This window comes from Podarcis liolepis (genome assembly GCF_965112155.1).
Source record: "Podarcis liolepis genome assembly, chromosome: 3".
Classification (NCBI taxonomy): domain Eukaryota; kingdom Metazoa; phylum Chordata; class Lepidosauria; order Squamata; family Lacertidae; genus Podarcis; species Podarcis liolepis.
In genome coordinates this window covers 70,719,856-70,741,253 of record NC_139557.1, presented here as the reverse complement: position 1 = coordinate 70,741,253, position 21,398 = coordinate 70,719,856, and the positions used below count along the sequence as shown (strand labels likewise).

General features: G+C 41.7%; 2 protein-coding genes across 14 annotated transcripts in view; one reads left to right on the top strand and one right to left on the bottom strand.

The window, feature by feature from the left end:
• EZR (ezrin) overlaps window positions 1-3,311 on the top strand; it is a 39,630-nt gene extending 36,319 nt beyond the window's left edge. For both annotated transcript variants that reach the window (XM_083496503.1, XM_083496504.1), the window contains exons 13-14: window positions 591-842; window positions 1,883-3,311. In XM_083496503.1, coding sequence (XP_083352629.1) covers window positions 591-842; window positions 1,883-2,047 — 417 coding nt within the window. In that variant the 3' untranslated portion in view covers window positions 2,048-3,311. The remainder of the gene's footprint in view (window positions 1-590; window positions 843-1,882) is intronic.
• Window positions 3,312-3,685: 374 nt separating this feature from the next.
• SYTL3 (synaptotagmin like 3) overlaps window positions 3,686-21,398 on the bottom strand; it is a 37,697-nt gene continuing 19,984 nt past the window's right edge. For 11 of the 12 annotated variants that reach the window (XM_083496487.1, XM_083496485.1, XM_083496488.1 and 8 more), the window contains 9 exons: window positions 20,787-20,914; window positions 20,121-20,258; window positions 19,388-19,566; window positions 16,424-16,526; window positions 12,992-13,162; window positions 12,043-12,169; window positions 10,892-11,000; window positions 8,266-8,471; window positions 3,686-5,084 (listed from right to left, as the gene is read on the bottom strand). In XM_083496487.1, coding sequence (XP_083352613.1) covers window positions 4,954-5,084; window positions 8,266-8,471; window positions 10,892-11,000; window positions 12,043-12,169; window positions 12,992-13,162; window positions 16,424-16,526; window positions 19,388-19,566; window positions 20,121-20,258; window positions 20,787-20,914 — 1,292 coding nt within the window. In that variant the 3' untranslated portion in view covers window positions 3,686-4,953. The remainder of the gene's footprint in view (window positions 5,085-8,265; window positions 8,472-10,891; window positions 11,001-12,042; window positions 12,170-12,991; window positions 13,163-16,423; window positions 16,527-19,387; window positions 19,567-20,120; window positions 20,259-20,786; window positions 20,915-21,398) is intronic. The other variant, XM_083496484.1, reaches the window with a different exon arrangement.

The following is a 21,398-nucleotide window of genomic DNA, read 5'->3' as shown; positions in this document are numbered from 1 at the left end:
GCCTTTTACAATCCATCTCAAATCAGTGTGTACAAGTTAACATGAAAAAATAGTAAAATCGCAGTAATTAACAACAAATGGCCCCCAGGACACCATTCATCCTGAGATTAAACCCCTGAAATGTTTTGAGCGCTGAAAAATGACCCATATGGGTGCTTGCTGGAGCTCCAAGAGAAGGTAGTTCCCTAGGCAGGAGGCACCATAGAGGGGGCCCTACCCCGTGGCGGCCATTGGCAGGATTACAATGCAGCTAAGAGAACCTCCAACGGCTGAGCACAATGTTCAGACAGGGAAACAGGGAGAGAGGCTCTCTTTTAGGTATCCTGATCCTTGGTTTGGGGTTTTAGAAATTAAAACCAAAGCCTTGGTACTTGGGCTGCTAGCTTGTCACCTCTTTTAGGAGAAGTGTATTATGTCTGTGATAGGGCATTCCACTGAGTTACCTCACTGCAGCCTTCTGCACCACGTGTGGCTTCCAGACCAACCTCGGGCAAAGCCCCACAGAAGAACAGTGCTCCTCGTTCTGTACCCACCGGAATCCTAGTAAAAAGTATTTTCTCTAAATTTTCTTTCTGGTTCCATTACAATAGGCTATAGAAGCCCAAGAAGATCTTGTAAAAACAAAAGAGGAGCTGCACTTGGTGATGACTGCTCCACCTCCTCCACCCCCACCTGTGTATGAGCCAGTAAACTACCATGTCCATGACAACCTTCAGGATGAAGGAACGGAGTCCTCTGGCTACAGCGCAGAATTCTCCAGTGAAGGGATCTTGGATGATCGTAACGAAGAGAAGAGAATCACTGAAGCCCAAAAGAATGAGCGTGTGCAAAAGCAGCTGAAGGTAAGATACAGCTAGATCAGTTTCACATGACTGAGATGAATGCTGCTCTTCGTGGTTGATGATTTTGTCCGAAATGGGGCTTCAATCCCAGTGTTTCCATCTAAAACCGTACGGTAGCCACTTCATGAAATTGTGTGGATCAGTAGCCCACCCAGTTTGTGCTCAGCAGCATCCATGTTGCCCAAACTATCATATGCAGCTGTCCTGCAGAAGATGCCATGTTCAGTCCCTGGCATCTCCATGCAGGACCGGGAGACTTCTGCATTGAATGCTGGAGAGCTGCTGCCAGCCAGTGTAGACAAACTGAGCTAGATGGACTGAGTGGACTCACTCAGTAGAAGGCAGCTTCCTTTGTTGGTTGTTCCAAAGAGTTGAGAGATGTTTATACAGTGGTGCCTCGCAAGACGAAAAGAATTCGTTCCGCGAGTCTTTTCGTCTTGCGATGTTTTTCGTCTTGCGAAGCACGGTCCGTCGCAACTGCGCCTCTTCAAGCGGCTTTAAAAAAAAAGCGCAAGACGTTTTCGCTAGCCCATAGGGAAATTCGTCTAGCGAAGCAACGCAAAAACGGAAAACCCTTTCATCTAGCGAGTTTTTCGTCTTGCAAGGCATTCGTCTTGCGGGGCACCACTGTATCTGCTTCTTTCACTGCCCTTGTACTGAATGCTGAACCTGTTAAATGCAGGCGCTAATAAGTGTACCAGGAAGCTCATATGGAACTGAGGATTCTTCTATTTCATTTAATAATTGTGGGTCGTTATTGTAGGCCTCAGTTGCCTATCTAAGGAAGCCTGGCATGGCTAGGATTGGAAGAAATCCAGAATCTTCTAAATTGCCCGCAGGCTCTTATTTTTCTACACTCCTTTTGTTGTACCACTTCTAATTCTCCTATTACAAGAAACACCGTGGAAAAGATTTTCATATCCTGGCTTCCAAGCAACAGAAGGACTGAGGAATGATGTTCTGTTATGGTCTTGTGTGCTACCTCAGACTCCCCTAAGTATTTGTATGTCTGTGTAACTCATGTGTTTTAAATATTGCAGACGCTGACTGATGAACTAGCCCAGGCCAGAGATGAGAACAAGAAGACACAAAACGACCTCATTCACACAGAGAATATGCGGCAAGGACGAGACAAGTACAAGACACTGAGGCAGATCCGACAAGGCAACACCAAGCAAAGAATTGACGAGTTTGAAGCTATGTAAATGCATAAGGCAAGACTCTGGGAAAGGCAGGTTTTCAATGCTGACCTTTCTTTCTGAAGGGTCACTGAACAGTCATACCAAAAAAATAAATAATCCCCAAACCCTCACACCTGTCAGATGCTACCTGATTTTAGCTTAATACAACATCAGTTTTAAGCATACAAGGATAGCCACCACAAGGTTTTCAGTCAAGACTTGGTGAAATTTGGTCCTATGCTAGTGCCAAAAGGCTTGTCAGAATTGTTTCTTTTCCGTGTTACTATTGTGCTGCTTGTTACACTGCTTGTCTGCACCCATTTCTATAGTGGTAGGTATGTCCAGATTGGGGAATCAGCCTACTAGTTTGCTGCACCAGGTTGTTTCTTAAGCAGCACAGACAATTCAGGGTTGTAAAGATCTTCATGGCGTCCATCTCTTTCCCCCCCCCTTACACTGTTGACATTTCTACAGTGGTGGCAAGTAGTAAGTCTGAGGAAGCTTATTAATTGCACTGTTGTATTGGAGAAGTTCCCACAGTGATCATTCAGAAGCTATGCATTACAGGCACACTTGGATGCTCTTACATAACAGATAGGCAGGGATATTGTTGGCCTTCAATGTTATTGAAGTGTGGTACTCCAGCTTAACCAATCAGCTGTAGTGTAGTATTTATATATACCTATGTTAAAGATGCAAGTGACAGATATAATTCTAGTTTGAAAAGGGAGGATAAAAGTTTTTTGCTTTGTATATTTTGTTACTACTTTCAGACTTAATATGAAAAGAATAATGTAAAAAATAGACAATAATTTCTAGTCTCTGAAACCAAGGCAGTGTAGGAAACTATTTTGATCTAGAAAACATTTGTAAAGATGATTTTTTTTTTTTACTTTAAAGCAAATTGTGATAACATGGCTGTGATTCAATATATACAATTTCACTGTACCTATTTTTTTTTCTAACAAATTTTCTAATTTTTTAAAAATGATATAGTTTCAGACTCCAACCATGAAGGGACTTTGTCAGCTTATTTTCTCTATTAAAGAGAATTTCTATGGATTTCTTCTACCACTGTGTCCATGTTAACTTCCACCCGTGAAACAATCCCACCTCAGGCTTTGGAAATCTGCTAGAATGTCAAGTGAACAATACATTGTTAGCTCTGTTCAACATGTAACTCCCTATGCTGCTTTGTACTCAAAGACGTTTTAACCGTTGTCTCCTGATAACAGTGTTGTGGGATTTGTTTGTGTAATTCACCAACAAATAAAAAATCTGCAAGGCAGCATGTGTTTGAAGTTCTGTGTGATTTCCCGCCCCACCCCCCCAAATACTTTCTATTCCTGCCATCAAAGATATTTGAAAAAATAATGGATGGTATTGGTAAATAAAACAGCTCATCTAGTCACACTATAGAAGAAAGTTGAGATCCAGTGTAGTGTAAGTGAATGCCCACGTGTGCAATGGGTTGTCTTCCACATATCCCCATAATAAGCTCCAGAGGCTCAAACTCTGTGGACCAGATGGGGCGCTTGCAGAGAACTGGAAGTGGGAGAAGAGAAATCAGAAGCTCTATTGTAGATGCTTGTTGTGCAAGCAGACATTCACTGGATGTCTCTTGGAACAGATGAAACAAAGGAAGAACAGAAATCATTGTAGTGATTGTATTATTAATTTATTTTATGACTGTGACTTATCCTGTTTCCCTCACCCTCCATTTTATCACAATAAATTAAGTCCCTTGCATATCTGGTTAAAAAACCCTTAGATTTCCTTAAGACACTAGGGAGCAGATGCGTGTTAGGGTAGATAATACTAAATTAATTGGCTCAATAGTACTGGGAGCTATCCAGGGGTACCTTGGTTTATGAACTTAATCCGTTCCTAAACTGAGGCACGCTTTCCCTAATGAGGCCTCCTGCCACCAGTGCCTTTCCACCATTCTTGGACCAAGGTAAAGTTTGCAAACCAGGACACTACCAGTTTTGCAGAGTTCGTAAACCGAATAGTTTGTAAACAGGGCTGTTCTTAAACCAAGGTACCACTGTCTATGGAACTAAGCAAAACACTGTGGTATTTTCCAGTTAAAGAAGAAATAAGTGGTTTACAAAAACAACTTTCCAAAAAGGATACATGTGTGTGCTTGTTTCCCCTAGCCCAACTAATTACATGCATAGATAAAATGCCATACATTGGGGTTTTCTTTTACTTCTGTAGATTACAGATACCAATCAAAGATTTATCTCAAACTTTCATTGGAGGTGTTCTGTTCTTTGATGCTGACAAGCAGAAAGAATAGGTTGTCCAGATGCTGACATATTTTGGCTGCAGTTATAGGCGTCATCTCAAGTAATTGGTGCATAGTGCTGCTGAATTTACAGGCATAGCCAGATTGATTTAGGAGAACAAAGTTAAGACTGTCAAAGTAGAATAGAAATATGGAGAAATAAAAAGGTTTGGGCTGATTATGAGAGAGAAGCAGGCAGCAGTGAAAATGAACAAGGGTGTTACAGCAAACATTCTTGCATTGCTTAGTCCTAGCCTTTAGTTTGCAAAAAGAGAGGCAACCATGAAATAGTTCATCAACAGCAGTATTAAATTCCCAGTCTAACTTTGCTATTGCTTGAATTGTGCCAGGAAATCATGCCTGCTGCTCTGCCTAAGATACCCAACTAGTTTCCCAGAGAAATAGGTGAACTCTAAATTTTCAGTTAACACTTGTGGATCTGAGGGTCTTTCACACATGCACAGTCTGACTTGCTGTGAAGCTCCTGACATACACAGATCAAGAAAGCTGGTCCCTTCTTGTTCTTTTCATTAATTGTTTACATTTCTTGGGGTTAAAATAACTGGCATACCATACTTGTCTGAGCAGGCAATGACCAATGCTACACATAGCTTTCCATATGTTGTTAAGGAAGAGACATTCAGAATTTAAAGGCAGTAGCATTAGGATACAGTGAAAGTGCTATGTCTGTCCATGTGTCTGGGCTACTGAGCATCTTTTCCCACTGAAGACATGCTTGGGAGGTTGCATCCACTGTACCGGTTGATGTTTCTGGAAACACAAGAAAGGCAAAGTGATTCATCTTGACTTTGTCCATTTAATAGCTCTCGTTTTGTTAAGAAAACCTAACACCTCATGTCCTGATAGAATGCAGTACATGAATTACAATCAAGAATTAGGCAAAGGCTCCTCACATCTTGAGTTTCAATAGATACCATTATGTTTGCAAAACAGAGCATATCTGGGGTGTGAGAGTCAGACCCAGCAGTTTCTTTGTTTATCTTACATGCAAATTTTGGAAGCAGAGCAAAAAGTTCAGTCTACTCTTCCAACTCCCTTTGCAGAGATGTCACATCTATTTATATGTGACAAATAAAACTTTGTGCTTTAAACATGTTTACATTCTACAAAGCCCTTTCCTGAAACCATGTCCTTTGAAGACAGTACATTTGGAACCAGCTCTCTGAAATTTTTTCCTACAAAGTTTTGAGTACTGAGATTCAGGCTGCTTCATGCATTTATCTGGTCAATGGGTCTCTTTTGCATGGTGCAAGTACACAGTGGAAACACACACTCAGAGCAAGGGTCCTCAATCTTTTAAAATTCCAGGACCAAAGTAACGGGAATCCCTGGCACCACAAAATACCATTTTGCCGGAGAAAAAACTGGTGATACTCAGTGAACCAAAATATTCATGCACACTCCAAATAAGCAGAAGAAACGGGCAAACAAAAAGCAAGTTAAAGGATAAAAAGCAGCCAAAATACCAGGGACCTCTCCCCCCCTCCAATTAAACAACATGCAATCGGGGGGGTGGAAAGGAAGAGCGTAGGGCAGCTGGAGGCCTGCACTTCTCTTTCCAGCAAGATTTAAAAGCTGGAAAGGAGCTCCAAAAATGTTTTCAAAAGAAATGGCAGGGGGTCTGGGGATGCCATGATGCCCACAGGCACTATGTTGGGGGCTCCAGAGTTAGAGTACAATTGGCCAATTAAGTATGTGGATCATCGTTGAGTATAATCTATTGAAAGATTCCTCTTGCACTTTCTATTGTTATGAGTTTGTGGGTGCTAGACCACTATAATCTCCAGATCAAGCAAACGTTAGAAATTAATCAATGCTGGAAGTGTTAAGACAGACCTGTGTGTATTAAATTGTGTGCTGGAAAATGCTAATCCCCTGGAATTAACAAGTGATGAGAACTAATTAAGATAGGCTAAATTTCCCTTGTCCAGAAAATCATCTTGGGGTGGGGGGGATGAGTCATTACAAAAGCCAATGGATCAAATGAACTTTGTGTTAAATGGCAAATGGATCAACAGATAAAGAGGGCTTGCGGTAGCAAGAGTTAAGAGTGATGTCTCTGGGAAGTTATGTGGGCAGAAGCTGAAGAAAAGCTGCAAGCAGGCAGAGAGCCATGGCTGATGTCAGACTCCTAAGCTGCACCTATGGAGAAAGCAAGAGCCTCTTGAAGTATAATGCTGGGAACCCCTCCATCATAAGGTCAGGTTGTATATATGTGTAAATAAACCATATAACATAAAGGCACCACAGTCTTTGCTGTGCCTCATTCCCGAAACGTGAACCTTGTGTAAGCATGCCTGGAACCCCTGGAATTTCACACTGCTTGGCAATTAGGGTGGCGTGTAACAATACCTTTATAACAAATGCAGTAGTTCTCATTCATTTACAAGACATGTATACATTTTTAAATAAACTATCAGATTCTATGCAGTTTACGAAATGATCTTTTGCAGTTGAACTGGGTTTTGGAGTAGTTTGCTGGTCCTGCTATATTTTTTGTGTGTCTGTCCAGCTTTTAATTAGATGGGTCTTTGACACTGAGAAAAATAATGGCTTGCCACAGAGAAAGCTTAGCAGGATACAACGCCTGCTGCGAGCAATTCCAATTAGTGTTGCTAATGACGTGTCAGCATTGCTTTGTCCCTTTGATTGTTTGCCAAAGAGAAGGCTTTTATGACAAACTGAGGAGAGCCAAAACAAGGAAAAACAGAGAATACAGTGGATTAATTCAGCAAGCAGCAACTAGGTCAGTGGTTCTCAACATGTGAAGTGCTTCCATAGTGAACTATGGGGGAGGTTGGCGTTCCCCTGTGACATCCTCCTAGTATACTGTATGTTCTAACTGGGCCAGGAGGCAAAGTTCCAATGCTTGTGTTGATTGGCTGTGCCAGGGACCAATAGGGTGGCTATCAGTGTGTTCTCCAAAGCTTCCTTTTAAGGTAGTATGGTGGACATACATGCCCTATTTCCTATGTTTAAAAATTCATCACACAAAATGGTCCTGCTGCAAGGAGAAAAGATCATATAATAAACCAGAACATTCACATTAGTGTGTGGACTCCTGAAGCCCATCAGATGCAATTTTTAACTTCACCACTTTTTGAGGGAGTTATTATTTAAGTGAGGCTTCCAAGGACTGAGCATCTGCATGAATGCTCCAGCTTAGATGGTATCTCCTCAATGCAGCTATGGCAATGGGACTACTCTGTGTAGGTATTTAAATGAATGAAATGGGGCTGTGGATCTCTGGGCCCGCTTCCTTTTCATGTATGTATGGGCAGGGTAGTTCGCAAACTGAGCTACGAATCAAGTCAGCCCTGGTTTGAATGTCATCAATTCACCGAGACCAACCTCAGACCCCCACTCCTCAAAATGAAAATAAAAGTGCCCTCTCTTTACACGGGTGCTGCACAAATTACAGGAAGATAATATATGTGATATGCTCTGAACAGACTTGAAGCTCTGCATAAACACAATACTTAAGTTGAATTACTTAATTCAACACACGTGTTGAGCTGGGGTGAGGAACCTGGGGTCTTCCAGATGTTGCAGGACTCTTGAACTCTCAATAGTATACTCCAGCAACTTTTAGAGGGCTACAGGTTCCTCAGCCCAACCCAGGACAGTCATTTCAAGCCTTAAAAAAATTATTTAATGTGAGTTGTGCTGTTTTCCTAAAGTGTTTCATAGCCATCATTTTAGTAAACCTTACAAGAGTTGTGCACTGTGTAGACTGATGATATTATACCATTACATTAGAGATGGGGGAGAACCCGAGAACCCAGTGAATTCATAGCCAAGGTGAGATTTGATCTATAGAACTCCTAGGTCTTCCATCTCCACCTCCTTTACATTATCCCTAATGCAACACTGTGCTATGTGGGGTGATTGTGATATCTAGCAGCACAAAAGTCTCATTTTTTCCACTTACGTTTTCCGAGTCTTGCACCGCCCAAGAACTGATCACGTAAACCGAACGATGCTTGATCCCAGACAGTTAAGTCCAGACAAGATTGCTGCAGCTGAGATGTGGTAACCCCATTAAAGACAAACAAGTGGTTCCATTGTGGCTGGGCTTGTTTCTTCAGCACAGGAGTCCTTTGTTTTAAGTCACGTTGCCCCAGGATGCAAAGGCAGCTTCCCAAAGAGAAAGTTAGAAACCATTCAGTGAGATTTATGACAGGGAAAAGGCACAATCCAGCTAAGGTTATGCATTTTCAGTCTCCTTGATTTCAGGGAGGAAGTTGAGCATGCCCCATTTGAAAGCAACAGGGACTTTAAAGTGCTCAACTTTGACTGAACTCTGCCCCTACTTTGCAGAACAAACCAGTATCTCATGGCACCTTGAAGTCTGACATTTATCGAGGCTTGAGATACAATTAATGCAGGCATCAAATGAAGCAGGCGCTAGCCTACAAAGGTTCATACTACAATTCATGAATTGTTAAGGTACCAAAATACAATGCCATTTTTTTCTTGCCACTGACTAACTAACGTAGCTACTCTTCTTGAATTACTTCAGGAAAGTTTTATAAAATACCTTACAATCCTTCAATTCTGTTGGTCTTTCTGTTTTTACTATAGGAGACTTTATATAAAGCAGGGGTAAGGAACCTTCCTCCTGCCAACCTAGCAGTTTGAAAGCACGTCAAAGTGCAAGTAGATAAATAGGTAAACCTTCCAGCGGGAAGGTAAACGGCGTTTCCATGCGCTGCTCTGGTTCGCCAGAAGCGGCTTAGTCATGCTGGCCACATGACCCGGAAGCTGTATGCCTGCTCCCTCGGCCAATAAAGCGAGATGAGCACCGCAACCTCAGAGTCAGACACGACTGGACCTAATGGTCAGGGGTCCCTTTACCCTTTACCTTTAAGGAACCTTCAGTGCATGGGCATAATTAAACCTGGCACAGATCACAATTTGGCCAGAGAGGCAGTTTTGCAGCTTTTCACCAAACCTTGCCCACCAAACCTTGCACATGACGTCATAAATGACATTGGGTGGGCAGATAAGGGCATGGCCACAAAAGAACAACCATGAGCTTAGTGAGCTCTTGACTGCTCCTTTGCATGTAGGGTTTACTGACAACATCAGTCAACTGGGCAGGGCCTTTTGTCAATTAATGCGGGCCCACAGGGAGGGGCCAGATTAAGCATCTGGTCCCTGGCTGGATCCAGTTCCCCACTCCTGAACTAAGGTCTTGTCCCTCATCCATACACACACACACACACACACACACACACACACACTTGTCTTCTTGACTTTGGCAGTTACGAGGCTGTACCATTTTAGGGCTGCTAATCACTACAATTCTTACTGGCCAATATTACTGCTTCTAACCATTCCCCCAGGGGTAGCACACAAGGGACCTGCATGGACAGGTACCATTCCTGTGCCACAGTACATCCCCCATCTCTTGGCAAAAGCTCTTTGCCTTTAACTTTGTCATGACATTCAGGGGGATTGTGCAGTGAAAAGCAGCAGGCAAGAAAAGAGGTAAGCACCTCCTCATTCTACTGCATCATTGGCTATGCCCAATTGTTTTTCTTTCTTTTTTTCAAAGAAAGAGTCAGGATTCTGTTACACATGTTTAAATTGGCTAAACTAAGTCTGGGAGGAAGGGAATACCAAGGCTGTGAAAGGAGTCCCCTCTTTATATTCTCCCATACAGGCAAGGCCGGCGTTTCTTAGAAATGCATGTCTGCCAGCCTTTTGGCCAAAATCAGGACCTGACATGCCTGTGACTAGAAAGGAATCCAGCCTCTGGAAGAATGAAGTTGCATGCTCCTGGCAACTCTCTTTGCAGGAAGAAGGCAGCTACATTTTGCATCACTTACAGTTACTAGCCAACTGAAGATTTCAGCCTTGATTACACCTTTATCTTCAATGCCTTTTTGGCGAGAAGGCGATGCTGCCAATTGATATAACATACTTATCTTAGAATCATAGAGTTGGAAGAGACCACAAGGGCCATCGAGTCCAACCCCCTGCCAAGCAGGAAACATCATCAGAGCACTCCTGACATATGGTTGTCAAGCCTCTGCTTAAAGATCTCCAAAGAAGGAGACTCCACCACACTCCTTGGCAGCAAATTCCACTGTCGAACAGTTCTTACTGTCAGGAAGTTCTTCCTAATGTTTAGGTGGAATCTTCTTTCTTGTAGTTTGGATCCATTGCTCCGTGTCCGCTTCTCTGGAGCAGCAGAAAACAACCTTTCTCCCTCCTCCATGTGACATCCTTTTATATATTTGAACATGGCTATCATACCACCCCTTAACCTCCTCTTCTTGGACATATTTTTACTTCCTCCAACTCTGTCATGTTTCTAAGTCAACTACAAGCTAACCACCATGGTCACTACATCTTTTTGCATCTTAAACCCAAGTCACAGAATTGGACCAATCTTGGGCTCACACTGTGATGCCCTGAAATATTTTGCCATGCAGACGATAATGTGTACAAGCCAGCTATAGTTAAACAGCTTTAAACTAACTTTCAAAAAGTTTAATGCATCATAAATAATAAAACAATTACATTTTAAACAACATTGCAGACCATACCCTTTAACAAATGCGTTCAATAGGCCATCAGGTCTTAGCATAGGCAAGTTGTGGGCTCCAAGAATTAGAAGTTGAAGCTGGTACTCAGGATGTGCTCTGACTTCCATCCCTGAAAGAGGGCAGAAACCAGAAGAGAGTTATCGCAGTGTTTAGAGTAAAATGTCTAGGTGCTATCAGCTGCCATTATGATCTATGTCACATACTGTGAGCAAGGAGATTATGAAAAGAAGACCAAAATGCTACAACGTCTTACAGACTAACACATCTCTCCAAACCCCCAATCTGCCATGCTAGAGGGAGGTTTCGAGTGGAAGTATCCTTTCATATAGCCCCACCACTGGCAGGAGAGTTTTGTTGGTGAGGAACACTCCAATGTGCCCTCCCAAATGGCAGACAGTGGAGATTCCAGAAACAGAGTGCTGCAGGAGTATGCAGAGAAAGGGACGGGCTGGGCAGGCACAGGATGTGCTGGATCTTGAGCGGGCCCTGCTGCTGTCAGGAACAGTCCTGATCTGGGTCTCTTTGCTGTACCAGCCGGGAGCTGGCATAGTATTTTTCCTGACCCCAGCCACCTTCCGATGCCAGCAGTGAAACAGTGGTGGCTAGGCTACTCCATTGAGACCTACTACTGCTAGTCAAGGGTTTGGATTGTTCCCTAAATAGTTTAGTGCAGGGGCAACAAATAAAAAAAAGTGGGTGTCTGCACCCACACACAGCATTCAGAATCACCCACTTTAGACAGTTGCTTTATTCTGCCTGATAGTAGGACAAGTCCTGTGTCAGAGATGAATTAAGACTAATGACTTCCATCATAATCCATAGAATTACCAACACTGCTAGAAGCCACATCACAAATGGTGAATGCTATGGAAGAGCTATTTGGCAGTCTAAATCCCATGTGTGATAAAAACCTAAGACACAGGGACAAAGGGCTGAGTATATGTGTTGTTGCTGTGCCCCATGACAGTCATTTTGTGTTTTGCCACACACCCCACAGCAGCCATTTTGTGACCGGTGCCCACAAACTTCCCTTAAAATTCCAAATGTGTCCACTGGCCCAAAAAGGTTGGTAATCCCTAAACAAGTGAATGTTATTTTTGAGGACTTTACATAAACTGATATAGAGTTTTAATAGCAAAGTTAATACATACGGTGCTTTGTATTTCCTTTCCCATGCTCACCATATTGGAACTTGTTACGTAGGGAAGATGAAACCAGCTTTGCACGCACCAGAAGTTCTCCACTGTACTGGAGTACATTATCTCCAGGCTTTTCGGGCTATACAGAAGTTGAGAGAAGAATACAAACATAGTTGACAGCTTGTGATTGCCCTGTGCCTTTCCTTCCTCTCTTCTCATAATTACCGTATTTTTTGCTCTATAAGACTCACTTTTTCCCTCCTAAAAAGTAATGGGAAATGTGTGTGCCTCTTATGGAGTTAATGCAGGCTGCGCAGCTATCCCAGAAGCCAGAACAGCAAGAGGAATTGCTGCTTTCACTGCACAGCGATACCTCTTGCTGTTCTGGCTTCTGAGATTCAGAATATTTTTTTTCTTGTTTTCCTCCTTCAAAAACTAGGTGCATCTTGTGGTCTGGTGCGTCTTATAGAGCGAAAAATATGGTAATTCATATAATCAGTTGTGACATTATTCTCAAATGATAAAACAGGTCAAGCCTGAAAGTCTACCTGCATTAATCACAGTTATTAGACACTAACAGGAATAACTGATCTCATATTTCAATGACCCATACTATAAAACTGAATAAGCAGCTAAACTTTCATCTAGGGCAAGACCATGGATCCAAAATTTTCTTTTTGTTAAAAATATAGTGACAGGTTAGGAGGTGAGTCAAGGTGACTCAGCTATGATGGTGAATGTATAAAGACTTAATCAATTCCTTTGATGACACTATCCATCTCATTATAGTGGACAAAGTAAGTTTGCATCAGAATGTTGGGAATTAAAAGCATACACTGTATATTCATATACAGACATACTTCTCTCTCTCTCGCTCTCTCTCTCTCTCTCTCTCTCTCTGTGTGTGTGTGTGTGTGCATTTGCTGGAAAATATGTAGCTCTAATACAAAGCTGGAGTCACCTTTGCTTTGAGTTGATACCAGTTGAATGACTGAGTTGAACTGTCTTCAAAATCCCAAGATTCAAATGGGATCACCACTTCTCCAAGGAATACTCGGTGTCTGAAAGTTCCAGCATGCCATACAGATATTTGCAGTTGTCGAGTTTCCAGCTGTGAGTATTCAATCTTGTACTGTAAGCATCAGAAGTACCACAGTGCAATGCATAAGAGTAACATATTTTTATGAAGTTACAGCATTAAAATCTGCCAGAATTACAAAGGAATTCCCTCTTCTGTACAGCTATTAAAGATAAATGAGTGCTGTGCTCCAGGTATGATCAACCCATTGTGGTCTACTCACCTAGTGAGTCAGTTAATGTTTTAAAAGAAATCTGCCTGTGTACTTAATCAGCATCAAAGCATGCAAATATCTTCTGAAAGTTCAGAAATCAAGTACAATTCCCTCCCTCTATGATATAAGGATGAGTATCCTGAAACACTGCACTGATGCATCACGGCAGCAGCTAGTGGTACTGACTTTTCATAATGCCTTTTAATGTAACTGTTGGATTTTTTTTTAATGTTAGCAAGTCCAAACAGCAATGTTTGAGACATTCATTGTGAAAAGAGGAAGCTGGCACAATAGATTTTAATTCCTTTCAACTTCATAAATATTCCATCCAAATCATGATTCACTTCCTTTAACCTTTGAAAGAAGAGACATTTGCTCAGGCTCTTAAAAGCAAATAGTTGTCCTTTGAACAATACACAACCTTATTTTGGTTAGGATTTTTTCAAGTGCAGTCTATATAGCTTTGGCCACATCATAATTCAGAAGACAGGCAGCTATTTTAATAGAGCTATTTAAAGGCCAGGCTGATTCTGATATACTGGAAATATATCAGTATACTGATGATACCCAAGCTCAATCAATCCAAGTTATGCAGTGAATCTGTGCAAGTACTGTGCTGGTATCTGGAGGTACTAATGAGCTGGATGAAGGCCAATAAACTGAAGATGAATCCAAACAAGATGGAGGCACTCTTGGTGGGAAACTGGGGAATAAACCTGTCAGGATGTGGTTAAACTCCTTCTGGAGAAGCAGGTCCATAACTTGGGGGTACTTCTTAATCCAGCTTTGTCACTTGAGACCCAACTGGCTTCCATGGCTAGTAGTGCCTATTGCCAACTCTGGCCAGTTCACCAGCAGTGCCCCTTCCTGGGTCAAGATAGCTTAGCCACACAATGGCCCATGTTCTAGTGACTGCTAGGTTAGACTTCGGCAATGTGTTTTACTTTCTGCAATGTGTTTTAAAGGACAAAAGTGGTAAGGACCTAACAGAAGCAGAAGACATCAAGAAGAGGTGGCAAGAATACACAGTAGAATTATACCAGAAAGAAATGGATGACTTCTACACCCCACGTAGTGTGGTTGCTGACCTTGAGCCAGACATCCTGGAGAGTGAAGTCAAATGGGCCCTACCTTAGAAAGCACTGCTAATAACAAGGCCAGTGGAAGTGATGGTATTCCAGCTGAACTATTTAAAATTTTAAAAGATGATGCTGTTAAGGTGCTACACTCAATATGCCAGCAAGTTTGGAAAACTCAGCAGTGGCCAGAGGATTGGAGAAGATCAGTCTACATCCCAATCCCAAAGAAAGGCAGTGCCAAAGAATGCTCCAACTACCGCACAATTGCACTCATTTCACACGCTAGCAAGGTTATGCTTAAAATTCCACAAGGAAGGCTCAAGCAGTATGTGGACCGAGAACTCCCAGAAGTGCAAACTGGATTTAGAAGAGGCAGAGGACCAGAGACCAAATTGCAAACATGCGCTGGATTATGGAGAAAGCTAGAGAGTTCCAGAAAGACATCTACTTCTGCTTCATTGACTATGCAAAAGCCTTTGACTGTGTCGACCACAGCAAACTATGGCAAGTTCTTAAAGAAATGGGAGTGCCTGATCACCTCATCTGTCTCCTGAGAAATCTCTATGTGGGACAAGAAGCTACAGTTAGAACTGGATATGGAACAACTGACTGGTTCAAAATTGGGAAAGGAGTACGGCAAGGCTGTATATTGTCTCCCTGCTTATTTAACTTTTAATGAGGATGAAAGAGGAAAGCGCAAAATATGGTCTGAAGCTCAACATCAAAAAAACGAAGATCATGGCCACTGGACCCATCACCTCCTGGCAAATAGAAGGGGAAGAAACGGAGGCAGTGAGAGATTTTACTTTCTTGGGCTCCATGATCACTGCAGATGGTGACAGCAGTCACGAAATTAAAAGACGCCTGCTCCTTGGGAGAAAGGCGATGGCAAACCTAGACAGCATCTTAAAAAGCAGAGACATCACCTTGCCAACAAAGGTCCGTATAGTTAAAGCCATGGTTTTCCCAGTAGTGATGTATGGAAGTGAGAGCTGGACCATAAAGAAGACTGATTGCCATAGAATTGATGCTTTTGAATTATGGTACTGGAGGAGACTCTTGAGAGTCCCATGGACTGCAAGAAGATCAAACGCATCCATTCTGAAGGAAATTAGCCCTGAGTGCTCACTGGAAGGACAGATTGTGAAGCTGAGGCTCCAATACTTTGGCCACCTCATGAGAAGAGAAGACTCCCTGGAAAAGACCCTGATGTTGGGAAAGATTGAGGGCATAAGGAGAAGGGGACGACAGAGGACGAGATGGTTGGACAGTGTTCTCGAAGCTACAAACATGAGTCTGACCAAACTGCGGGAGGCAGTGGAAGACAGAAGTGCCTAGCGTGCTCTGGTCCATGGGGTCATGAAGAGTCGGACACGACTAAACGACTAAACAACAACAATGTGTTTTACATGGTGCAATCTCTGAAGATTGTCCAGAAGCTGCAGCTAGTGCAGAATGCTGCCACTAGGCTACTCTGTGGTATGAACAGCCAAAATCATATTACACCTATCCTTCAGAAGTTGTGCTGGTTGCCTATTCACTACTGGGTTCAATTCAAGTTACTAACGATAGCATATATTGACTTAGGTCCCAAACACTTAAAGGATAGCCTCCTCCTATATCTGCCTATTTGGCCAGATATAGGGAAGGCCCTTCTCATGGCCCCATTGATGGGCACAGCCCCATGTATAGAGCTATAGGATAGGATCTTCTCCATGGCAATGCCTCAGTAATGGAATTTCTTTTGGAGATATGATTCACAATCTCTTCACAAAGGCATTCAGGTGAGTACTGTGGGCCAAATGTTTATTTCAACCTACTGCTGAACTGTTTAAATGCTTTAACTGGGTGATTGCTATCAATTTTATATGTGGTTTCATCTTTTAGTTAAGCACCATTGATCTCTCCTTCGCAGGAAGCTCTGCTTCTAGATCCACTAAAAGCAGGAGTTTAGCTGTGCAAAAGAGCGAGGGTGAGAGTGGGGAACGTAGAAATCTGGATTATAAATGTTGCTTAGTGTACCTTTAATGTTTCTTGGAAGGTTGGATCCAATGTGTTCTTTTTCACACAGGTCTTCCGTTTACTCTGAGAAGATTTATCAGGCAGCAAGCGAGTCTTGATGTACCTTGCAATCAGAGATGGAAACAGCAGTTAAGAGCCGAAGAAAGAGAGGGAGAGGAAATGAAACCACGTGCTTCCTACTACTTAATCTCTGTAGCATTTACTGATATATGTTTTCCTTGCATCATTCTAGGACTTTCTACATTATCAGTTTATTGTTAGCTGCACACATCAATATATATTCCCTCAAGCTAGCTGTTCCATAAATATTACATTTTCTGAGCCTTCAAAATGTAGTCTTTTGCACCTGAGGAAGAATAGAAGACTACGCCCAGCGACCACTGAGGGAATTCTTGTGCATCCATGATAATTTGTGCCTATAATACTATTGGAGCAGTTATATGCAAACCTACTTTTAATACTGCTTATGCTGCCAAACGTTTTGGGGCAGACATACTGCTCCATTTCCAGTCTTGTACACCCCATGATTTCCTGCTGAAATCCTGTAACTTTTCATACCACAAAATAACCCAAAGTTGTTGTTATTTTGTCCTGCTTTCATTGAGCTACAGTGTAAGAGGGCTAATGCACACCCAGGATCACACTCAGTCAGTACAGCAGGAGACTCTTAATCTCAGGGTTGTGTGTTCAACCCCAACATTGGGCAAAAGATTCCTGCATTGTAAAGGGTTGAAACTAGATGACCTTTGTGGTCCCTTCCAACTCTATAACTCTATGATTCTAACTAATAATGACAATAAAGATATTCTTATTCTCTTATTCTTATTCTTAATAAAGCAGAATGAAGTGTGGAAAGTCCAGTATAAAGTCACCACTAATGCACATCTTCTTGCATCAGTGCCATGTTGCAGAATATATTCACACACCAGAAACCACTGATCTGGAGGAGCTCTGAGTTTCTTTTTTTTTAAGTGTGCAGGTGCAGAACTCCCCACTATTACTCAACCCGGCACTATCATACAAACCTTTTATTAAGCCTGCCCCCTCCCTTACAGATTTGTTTTTTTTAAAAAAAGATTTCCCCCTCAGCAATGCAAAGTCAATTTCTGAATCTGTTGTTATTTTATTTAACTTCCTTTTGTTTCTGTTTCTCCTATTCAGGGCCATCCACACTTGCATTATGATCATCTTGATGGCCTGTAGGTATGTATGAAGACCAAGTCCATTTGGAAGGGCTCCAGTTTGATCACCTGGCAATGCAACAGATTCAGCACCAAACCCTGGGAAAGTGTTAGGACAGTTTTGAAATTCCAGAATGCTTTTCCCATTCTGCTCAAAGGATGACTTAACATGAAGCTCAAGTGCTACTCATTACACACATGCTTCTTAAAAAGCGAAACATCCTGCTTTAATCCTAGCTTCAGCATAGTCAAAGAGTAGAAAGGGCTCTTGAGGTTCAACATGACTACAGCCCTGCAATTAAAGTCAGAATCTTAAGCACTTATTCCGGAGTAAACTACCGTATTTTTCGCTCTATAACACGCACCCGACCATAACACACACGTAGTTTTTAGAGGAGGAAAATCCGTAGGCATGCCACCCGTAGGCATTCCCTCCATAACACGCACAGACATTTCCCCTTACTTTTTAGGAGGAAAAAAGTGAGTGTTATGGTGCAAAAAATACGGTATATGGAACTCAGTGGAACTTATGCCCAAGTAAAAATGTCTGTGGCTGGGCTTTCAAGCTCTCTGGGCTTAAACAATCCTCACAAAGATACTTGTCCAGGCAAGACTCTACCTGATAAAAATCCAATTTCCTGGAAGTAATTGCTACAGTTTCACTTCTTAAAATCATCACAACAGCCTATAGCCCCCTGATGGTCAGTAAGAGTTTGCAGTGAAATAAACTTCTGCAGCTACATCCAAGCATACCTAGAAGTGACTAAAATATCTGCATTGATCTATAACCTCTCTGGTTTCTGAACAGCAGGGGAAATAGTTGTTTTTCCCTTTTGCTTGATGTATGTATGTATGTATGTAAACTATGAGGGACGCGGGTGGCACTGTGGTCTAAACCTAGGGCTTGCAGATCAGAAGGTCAGCAGCTCGAATCCCTGTGACGGGGTGAGCTCCCGTTGCTCCGTCCCTGCTCCTGCCAACCTAGCAGTTCTAAAGTACGTCAAAGTGCAAGTAGATAAATAGGTACAGATCCGGAAGGAAGGTAAACGGCATTTCCGTGCGCTGCTCTGGTTCGCCAGAAGCGGCTTAGTCATGCTGGCCAAATGACCCGGAAGCTGTAAGACGGCTCCCTCGGCCAAAAAAGCGAGATGGGGTCCCTTTTATGTAAACTATATAAATAATCTACCTATTTTCTTTTAATTTACAGATGGCCACAACACAGCAACAAAAGTCTATACCAAACAATTTCCCCAGGCTGGTTCCATTGTCCAACGCAATTTTTAAGTTTGAACATCCAACATAAATATTATTGGTTGAAACATGACCCACTTTGCCTCTTGTCCTTGATACAGTCTTTAATTATCAGTCATCCCACCTCATGTTTTTGGTAGTCATTTACAGTGGTGCCTCGCAAGACAAAATTAATTCGTTCTGCGAGGCTTTTCGTCTTGCGAATTTTTCGTCTTGTGTAGCACGGTTTCCTGGGTATTAACGGTTTTAACTAAAAGGAAACAAACTTGCAAGACGTTTTCGTCTTGCGAAGCAAGCCCATAGGGAAATTCGTCTTGTGAAGCAACTCAAAAAACAAAAAAATCTTTCGTCTTGTGAGTTTTTCGTCTTGCGAGGCATTCGTCTTGCGAGGTACCACTGTATATGAAAACTGAAAACCACGCTAAAGAAGGAGGGAGGGATATTTACAGGAGTCAAAGCTTCAAGCCCCAACTTTACTTGTATCAGAATTTCATGCCATAGGCGTTGGAAAGATAAGCCTAGACAAACTTACGGATTGCATTTTTTCTTTTTCTCCTCTCCATAAGCCAAGTTCTTGCAGGCTCTGATATATACCTCTAAAATGCCAGATTTGAAGAGATATCTGATGGCAACTTCTATCTCACCGCTGACATCAGCTTGCTCAAAGTTGCCAGCCTCAGTGCAAGTGCTGTTAATGCTGAATAAACTACCCTGTAATGAAGAAAATGAATTAATACAATGTAAAAAGACATAATCACTTGCTCTATAGGCTTAACGGCGGTGCATGATATTGTAAGAGCCTTGAAATATTACAACCATCTTCATTTCTTTAATAACAACAACTATTATTATTGTTATTGTTAATATATTTGAACCCCACCCATCTGCCATCTTTATCATAAGGTTCCTCATGTTTCTGGAATTCCCAAAAGATAAGCAATATGTTGTCCAATATAGAACATCACTGCATTCCTCTGTGAATTTTCCACTGTTAGATTACAAGCAGTGAATTGCTAAGCTTCTACAATCGAACAGTGACAAAAAAAACTGAGTTAAAGAAGAAATGTGTGTGTGTGTGTGTGTGTGTGTGTGTGTGTGTGTGTGTGTGTAATATCTATAACTTTCTTAAATTATTTTTCTATAATTTCCCCCCTTAACTGAGTTTTCTGGTCACAGAGTTTTTGGTTAAGAGTTAGTTTTCCCTTAAACTGTTTGCGTATTTCCTTCCATTGTGAACATAGGATGAAAACAGGATCACTACTTACACTTAGTTTTCCTGAAGAAAATAGGTCACTTATGGCATTGGATGGAATTAGTTCTTCACTGGATTTCCTTTTGGCAGCAACTCCATTGACACCTTGATCTCCACTTACGAGCCGTTGAAGACTTGGGGCATCATTTACCTGTAGAGAGATGTACTAATGAGTTTTTATTACTTTCCTCAATTAACTGTTCTCTGAAAATAGCTGCCCACTCCAGTAAATTGCAGCAGGTACAAGACATGCACTCATGCAGTGTATTCTCCCATTTGAAAGGATTTCCCCATACGCTTGAATGGAGGAACACAGATTTGCAAGGATATTCCTTTACAACTATGGTTACCCCTCCATTAGAGTTCATAGGGCAACTTGCAGTTCACACAGACATTTCTTCTTATTCACATTCAGAAGCCTTGGGGAGATCGGTGGGAGGGGAAGTAAAACACATAATTCCCGATTATACAAAAAATGTACTTATGGAACTAAGAACAGAAAATCATCACAATCAAGAAAGGAGAAACTATGTGTATTTTATTCCATTCAAAGAATCTTTTGTGTTTTCCGGGAGCAGAATTTGGCGTTTACTTTCAAGTGCAGAAAGCTAAGCCCTGTGTGTATATTTGCTTGTAAACAGTCCTTTAAAATATACTGAATGTATATCCAACTGAATACCCTGGATGAAATATCAATGGCAGTGTCAGACAGGCTTCTCCTCTCCTTCTTTGGATCCATAGCTTGCCCATAATCTGTTGTTAGCAACCCTTTCTCGGCTGTCATATCATTCTGGGACTTTGATATTTCTAGAATTAATAAAAGGAGAATTTAAAAGATAAAAAAAATCAAACATACTCATTTTGTTTATGAAGCTCATCTATTGTCTTGTACACTACTTTGTACTATGCAAAAGATAACATTAGATTCATAACTGAAAGCATGGCTTATATTTATGATACAATGCACACACAAAATGGAGGTGTGAAGGGAGGGTCAACTTTTCAAGACCTGATAAAAACCTACTAATAAAGAAATCAAAGTATTGCCATAAACTGGGAATGTACAATACCCATATTTCCCCTAGGATTAGACCCATATTGGTGAGTAACATTATTTCATTGTATGTAATACTGTCCTTGTCAGAAAGAATCTCAGAGACTGCATGTCATTTTGATACCAGAAGACAGGGCCTTGAGCGCTTTTAAGTCCACAAAAGAAAGGAAATTCTGAGTCATGTCTGACTTATGAAACCTTTCCATCATTACCCTTTATAACAATCAATATTTGTTT